Here is an 8,252-nt window from a genome sequence, read left to right on the forward strand (position 1 = left end):
TCCTCTCCCTTTCACCCTCTGCCTTTCCCTGTCATTCACTTCCTCTCCCTGTCACCCACTGCCTCCATCACCCTCTGCCTCTCCCTTTACCTGTCCCTGTCACTCACTGCCTTTCCCTGCTACCCACTGCCTCTGCATATCACTGACTGCCACTCCATTTCACAAACTACTACCCCTTCCATCCACTGCCTCTCCCTGTCATCCTCTACCTCTCCCTGCTATCCACTGTCTCTCCCTGCCACTCTCTAACTCTCCATGCCACCCTTTTCCTCTCCCTATCACCCAATGCCACTCCCTGCTACCTACGGCCTCTCCATGCCACCCTCTACCTATCCCAGTTATCCTTTACATCTCCTTGCCACCCAATGCCTCTCCCTGCCACTCTCTGACTCTCCCTGCCACCCCCTTATTCTCCATATCATACCCTGCCTCTCCCTGTCCCCCTCCTTTTGCCCCCCACTGCCTCTCCTTGTCACCCATAGCTGCTCCCTGCCACTTACTGTCTCCCCAGTCACCACCAGACACCCGCTGCCTCTCCCATCAACCCACTATTAGCCCTGCCAACATCTGCCTCTACAGTCAACCACTGCCACCCTCTGCCTCTCTCTGTTACCCTCTACCTCCACCTGCCACTCTTTACCTCTCCAAATCACCCTCTGCCTCTCCCTGTCACCCTCTACATCTCCTCGTGTTGCTCTCAAGATATTATCTTCCTCCTCTGGATGTAGCAGCTCTAGAGCAGTGAGCAGGAGGGGAATCTGGGCTGTGGAGGAGGAGGGTCACACCGATGACAAGCCAGGATTGGATGCCCAGGATATACTCTTATCGCACAGCCATGGTGGAATTTTCTCTCTCGCGTCCATGCAGGATGACGATCATTTCTCATCACCTAGTATAAAAAAAACAACTATAGTTTAGATGGGGCCACACAAGTGATTTTGAGATCATAATCAGCTCACAGTCTGTTAGATGCTCTACAAAAAAGATTATATATCTTATGGGGCCCTAGAATCTGTTTTTTCGGCTCGTGACTGCCCAGATATTGTCTGGGGCTTATGCACAGTTGGCTGCCTAATTAGTGTTACTATGATAAAAGACATGTGCAAAAATAACTTTGCCTATACCAGAGCCTGAGATATAGCATATGTCACAGACAGGATGTAGTCAATGCAGGTTGGCATTTACAATGTAGACATTCTGAAAGTAAACACCACAATGGCAACAGTTATTATGCCGACATTGTTAATCTGTCAACAGTTAGGCTGTGGATGGGAAGATTAGGGTTAGGCACTAGCGGGAGGTTAGGGTTAGACACTAGGGGAGGGTTTGGGGAGAAATATTCACCAGAACACTGGAGCATCGTAGGTCTGACCCGGAAGTGACAGTCACATGACAGCCGGGACCAGGAAACCGCAATGAGAGCCACTGCAGCAGCCAGGAGCAGGTAAGTGACCATTAGGTCACCAGGAACGATATGTCAACATTCTAAAATGACAACATTTCATCAGTGTCTGTATGATGAATGTTGTCAACGTTGACATTATGACCATGTTGACATTCTCATGTTGACATGATTAATGTCAACATTATGGGGTATATTTACTAAAGTACAGGTTTTTAGAAGTGGAGATGTTGTCCATAGCAATCATAAAGATTCTAGCTATTATTTTCTAGAAGATGCTAGATAAATGTTAAGTAAAATCTGATTGGTTGCTATGGGCAACATCTCCACTTTTAAAAACCTGCATTTTGGTAAATATACCCCCATGATGGTAGACATATTATACCACCATACCGCACCCATCACAGACATCAGTAACACTGCTAAACTCTCTCCGCACAAATAACTCCCCATCTCGTGTGACAAAAAGTTTTGCTTAAATACGCTGACAATTCTGATAGTCTATGCCCGGGTGACAAAGAAGCATCTTTTGCAGAGCAATGTGACACCTTAATTATCAGCTAGAAAAGCTCAGCACCAGTGCTCTGCAATAGCTCCTATTGGCTATAGGGAAATGCTGGGAAATTGTCACCATGTATAATAATAAGGAAAATGTTCCCTGTTACATGTAACCTCACTGACACACGTGTGACCTATTCCCCAGTGACAATATGCCCAGCCCTGTAAGACAATGCGTTACCCTAAAGACGTTCAGAGCATGATGCTGGCAAATAATAAGGAGACTATTTATCAAAGAATATTTGTGCGAAATTCCCTGGAAAAAAAAAAATAAATCCTTTTCAGAAAAAGTTATCAGGAGAAGGTTCCATCTGCAATCACTTTACTATTACACATCATAGGAACAGACTCCTACCAGAGCCCATGTCCCTGCATGTGTATTTTAATGCATCCAGGGACATAATTTCTTATTGCCATTAAAAGAAATTATAATTAAAACCAGATAATTAATAAATGGGCCCCTTGGAGAGATCCCCTTCTACAGAGGGGCGGCTTTGTTTTGTTTAACGTTCCTCAATGTTGGGTAGAAGTTCATTGTTTTACTGACTTTCTTATAAGTTATAATCATCATTTATTTATATAGCGCCACCAATTACGCAGCGCTGTACAGAGTGTATTTGTTATTCACATCATCCCTCTCCCATCAGAGCATACAGAGTCAGCAGCCAATTACACTACCAATAGGGGTATTCAATATGGGAGCAAAAAGTCCGTGCTGGACTTTTCGCTCCACATCGGAGATTTTCCAGGGATACAGTATCGGGCGCGCGTCCGCTTTATCCCTGTATTCAATATAAAAGCTACGAAAACAGGAACCTGCGAAGTGGGGTCTGCAAAAAAATACGAAATTTTCCTGGAATAAATTGTAGGACCTCCCTAAAGCTTTAAAAACATGGGGGATCACTATGGGTACCCCCGTTTTAGCCTGCAAATGAAAGTCGGGGTTTTAAATAGCGGCTGCGGGTGTTTTTTTCCTGACATTGAAGAAGTGATGCAGAAGAGCACTTAGGTTATTTTTTTTTGTTTTTCTAAGTGGTCCCATCAAGTTTGGGGTACATGAAAATGGGTACTAGCATATTTTTAAGTCCCTAAAGTCTTTATTTAAAAATTCTGTAAATATGCACCTGCCGCTAATAATCTATTCTAGAAAACACCTGCCGCATATTTACTAATAGCCCTGAACCTATTTCCCTATTTTTTTTAAAACTTTTTTTGACACAGTTTATTTTAAAATGACATTCCCAGGGATGCAGGCTATTTATTTTAAGCCTGCACCCCTAAACCCCAATTCTGCACTTTTTTTCACCACCTATTCAGTGGTGAGAAGTTATCCCCGTTTTTTTTCAAAGACTTTTCGAACCTGTGAAAAGTCTTTGAAATTGAATACGGTGTAAAACCAAAACCAGCGAAAATGACGTCATCGGTGCGAAATTATCGCAAAAACTGACTTTTCGCTCCATATTGAATACATCTGCAATACTTTTTTAGAGTGTAGGAGGTAACACGAGTACCTGGAGGGAACCCATGCAAGCATCTGAAGAACATACAAACTCTGCACAGATATAGGGCTGGTCAGGAATCAAACTCATATCCCCCAGCAGTGTGAGACAACAATGCTAACCACTGTGCCACTGTATTGCACAGGTCACATGCACAGAAGTCCCCACCTTACATTGATTAGTATAAAACAAGGAAGCACATCCTATCTGTAAGTGGGATTCTGTCTCAGCTCTTGTGTGGACTCTGAATACCTGTGGGTAGAGTAATGGCCATATAAATGGCTTTCCCATCCTCAGATGAATTTGGGTATTAGCATACAGTAACTAGCAGGGACTGAAAAGACTGAAAACATGTTTTTTAATGTTTCAATGATGTTGCAGCTGATGCAGAGAATCCATAACCTGCATAAAGCACAATAAATATTTTATTCCCAAATGCTCCAGACTTCATTTTGTTACACTGGAATGAAATGTTTTCCCTCAGATACATGAAACATTGTAATGATCATTGTTGATAACGGAGCTGGTGTGTACATAACTCTCCTATATCACCGCACCTGTATACACACATCTCCAACACTCATTGTACCATGTTACACACCTCGTCCAGTTCTTCCTGGGTCACAAATGTTCTGAACTCCATTCTGTGCCACAGGGCGTCCTTCACCTTCCAGAACTTCACGAGTGGTATACAGCGGACAATCTGGCGTTCCAACCGGCGGTAGAGCATGTCATCCTCCTCCATCTGGGTTGCAAGATACCTACAGAAACAGACCATGAGGAGTAAGGTTTGTGCCGTATAGTCACCAACATGTTCTATGTATCATTATTAAAGAGGATCTACCATGTCTTTTACAGCTCCTGTTTTGTTACATACAAAGCTATGTATAGACTGTGGTGTTGCAGAGACAGAAGGTGTATTAATTACATGGTAGAGACCTGGGGGTAAATTTACTAAAGTGAGAGTTTTTAGAAGTGAATTTTAGAAGAGATGTTGCCCATAGCAACCAACCAGATTCTACTTAACATTTAACTAGCACCTTCTAGAAGATAATAGGTAGCATATGATTGGTTGCTATGGGCAACATCTCTTCTAAAACTCACTTCTAAAAATTCTCACTTTAGTAAATTTATCCCCTGGTCTCATTTACCAACAGTCTGACATGATGTCTTTTCTATTAGTGCCATCTCAGGATGGCAGTAACAGGAAGTACAGCCTGAAATATATAATTATTACAGCAAATGTTTGTTTTCGGCTGGACCCTTAGAAAAAGAATAGGGTCATTAGATCGCCGTCAGAAATAAATAGTATTTTCTGGGAAGAGGTCTTAGTTATAATATAATAACATAAATTATACCTACCACATATTTTTATAATTTAAAACTGTAACGGACTTCCAGATACAGGTGTACACCATCTATAGAATGCACTGACTATCATGTAGAAGCTCCGAAAAGTTTCTCACTCATAGTTTCTGTATAATGTGGGATTAATAGGGGAATTCAATTTGGAGCGATATGTCTGTTTTTTGCGTTAATATCGCACTTATGACGTCATTATCGCAGGTTTTAGTTTTACACTGTATTCAATTTCAAAGACTTTTCGCAGGTTCGAAAAGTCTTTGAAAAAAAACGGGGATAACTTTTCACCACTGAATAGGTGGAGAAAAAAATTGCAGAATTGGGGTTTAGCGGTGCAGGCTTAAAAAAAATAACCTGCACCCCTGGGAATGACATTTTAAAAATAACTGTCAAAAAAAATGTAAAAAAAAAATAGGGACACCCCAAAAAATGTATTTAAAAATTGGTGTGAAAAAAAAAATGGGAAAAAATTGTTTAACAATAGGGAAATAGGTTCAGGGCTATTCTGCATATATGCGGCAGGTGTATTCTAGAATAGATTAATAGTGGCAGGTGCACAGTTGCAGAATTTAAAAAAAATTACTTTAGGGACATAAAAATATGCTAGTACCCATTTTCATGTACCCCAAATTTGATGGGACCACTTAAAAAAACGGAAAAAAAAACCTAAGTGCTCTTCTGCATCACTTCTTCAATGTCAGGAAAAAAACACCTGCCGCAGCTATTTAAATCCCCGACTTTCATTTGCAGGCTAAAAACGGGGGTACCCATAGTGATCCCCCATGTTTTTACAGCTTTAGGGGGGTCCTACAATTTTTTTAAGGAAAATTTCGTAATTTAACGCAAATCCCACTTCGCGGGCTCCCGTTTTCGTAGGTTTCATATTGAATACGGGGATAAGCGGGCACGCGTCCGATAGTTTATCCCAGGTAAAAGCTCCGATATGAAACGTAAACTTCGACAGCAAAGTTTACGTTTCATATTGAATACCCCTCATAGTATTTGAACACATTGGGCTAAATGTAATAGTGTGCAATTTGTCAAAAGTGCAGATTTTTTATTTATTTTACCACTATGACTTGGCTAATAAGTTCTTCGGGGATATATCTCCAGCTGTATCTGACTAATCCAGGGATTCCCAACCACGGTCCTCAATGCACACTAACAGTCCAGGTTTTGGAGCACAGGTGACTTAATTAGTACCTTAGTTATTTTGATTTAACCATCTGTGCACAAACATGGATAGCACTAAAACCTGGTCTGTTAGTGTGCCTTGAGGACCGAGGTTGGGAATCACTGGACTAATCACTGAGGTAAAATACTTACAGTGCGCTGTAAAAATTGAGCCAGGTGTATTCTCTCACAGTCAGCCCAGCTCTCTTGAAGTACACCAACGCCATGGCCAGCAGGTACTAGAATAGAAATATAGTTAGAATGGAGAAATGCGTGTGTATGTACATACCTCAGCAGTCCTATTTGCCACCTATTACACACTACTGAGTATGAATATAAGGAAATAGTAATGGATAAGTAACAGTAACATAAATACCTTGTCTGACACATCCTTGCAGTTATCCGATGCGAGGAACCTCTTGGTGCGGCCTTCCTCTGCAATGAGAAGCAGTAATGGTGACATGCTATATGATATAGTGGTGAATATTTATATAGACATTTCTGCAGGTAACTGGGAAGAAGAGTTGGTGTTGCCCATAGCAGCCAATCAGACATTTGCTTTCATTTATATACTAGAAAATGTATATTAGAAAATGACAGAATCTCATTGGATTAGACACTGACTTTTCTACCCAGTTACACATATAGTATTATCCCTTATGCCATAAATGAAGTAATGTGGCATATTAGGCAAAACTTTATAAGGGAATTTTATCATATTAAAGGTGAAATCATATTGCGCTGGGATGGGCGTCTCTGCCACCATGATTTATAGGGCCTGATGCTTGTGTACTGTAGATACAAGGCTCACATGGGATCGCTTTTTGTACAGACGACATTGCCAGGAAAAGGACAGACCTTTTCCTAGCCCCATTGCTGGACACTCCGGCTGAGATGTGAGGTGGTGCAGGTACGAGGGGGGTTCCTACATCTGTACAGCGGTGATTAGTAACATCACTCTAAAGCTGGGTACACACTAAACGATGTGTACCCAGCGCAATATTGTGAGCGGCGGAACCTAGTGTGGGTGCCGGCATAGGTAAGTGCATACACACTTGCTGATGCCAGCAGCGACAGAACGACAGCGGGGGGCATGCTGCATTCAGCAGCATGGCCTCCATGTTCTTTGTGGTCTTAATAAATGGTAAAGAAATAAGCTGTACCCAGCAGTAGATAAAAGGCGGCTTTCTCCTCCGGTGTTAGCGTGGGAAACTGTCGGCCTTGGTCTTCTCCACTGACGTCCAGTCTTCTCCTCTTTGCTGGGTGCAGCTCTGCGCACATCCTGCTATCTTCCTCTCCAGCGACGTCCACTCTCTTCCTCTTTGCTGCCATCATCTCTGTGCTCGTCCTGCGGTGATAAATGATTCTATTTTATGTATGGTAATACGGAATACTTAATAAATGAAAGATTAGATAAGTGATCTGTCATCCATAAATGTACGCCTGTAATTCATATTTTATTGCGGAAATGCACCGACATGTTCACCTAGCACATAAGGGTCACATAGTGCTGCACACTAGTCGCACCATCCATGCCGCCATGCACTCGCATCACGGGATAGATGAGCGAGGCTATATCTGTATTGACTTTTCCTCCCAAAATCCTACATGCTCCAGCCTCATTTATGTGTTACAGTAACTATGAGAATGAGAGGGCTAAAGACTGTTTATATCATGTGTCCTCTATCATTGTTTGGCTATTTTTATAATGCCAGTGGCACACTCAGGGGGAGGGGGGTGCCCCGGTACCCAGAAACCACCTGTCATCTGTCCAGAAACCACCTCACTAAACAAACATAAAGCATCTGTGGCATGTTTTTTTGTAACAAATATTAGATGTATGTCTATAACAAGGTTACATCCAAATCTACACACTATAGGCCTGATTCCTAGATTTAGGCTAATGCAATCGCAACTGCAATCTCTTACGGATCGCAGTTGCTATAATATGTTAATGCCTTCCAGAGATTAGCTGAGCATAGGGACGACCACTGCTGCCTTCTCATATCCGTTCCATGACATACAACAAAATAAACATTGGTAACATTGATGCAGATTGGCCAACCAAGCAGCTTGTAAGTCATGTCTGACCTCCCTCATACACTGCGGCTCTCCTGACAGGCAGGGATCTCTCATGCTGAGAAGATCGCAATTGATAATTTATGCACAGCAATGAATCGGGGTTGAAACATTCCCGACACACCTGCGTTGCCTAGCCCCCCCAGTTACCGCCCCCAAACACTGACTTCCTGTCACTG

At 42.3% G+C, this 8,252-nt stretch overlaps 1 protein-coding gene across 1 annotated transcript; it reads right to left on the minus strand.

Moving 5' to 3' along the window:
* Positions 1–733: 733 nt before the first annotated feature.
* LOC148537809 (speedy protein 1-A-like) lies at positions 734–6,221 on the minus strand. The gene is made up of 3 exons (XM_088460168.1): positions 6,148–6,221; positions 4,061–4,220; positions 734–889 (listed from the first exon to the last, which is right to left on the minus strand). Exons 1-3 carry the CDS (start codon positions 6,219–6,221, stop codon positions 734–736), a joined length of 390 nt encoding a protein of 129 aa, XP_088316294.1.
* Between the last annotated feature and the right edge of the window lie 2,031 nt (positions 6,222–8,252).

This window comes from Taudactylus pleione, unplaced genomic scaffold (assembly GCF_031769625.1).
Source record: "Taudactylus pleione unplaced genomic scaffold, aTauple2 ptg000043l, whole genome shotgun sequence".
Taxonomy (NCBI): Eukaryota; Metazoa; Chordata; class Amphibia; order Anura; family Myobatrachidae; genus Taudactylus; species Taudactylus pleione.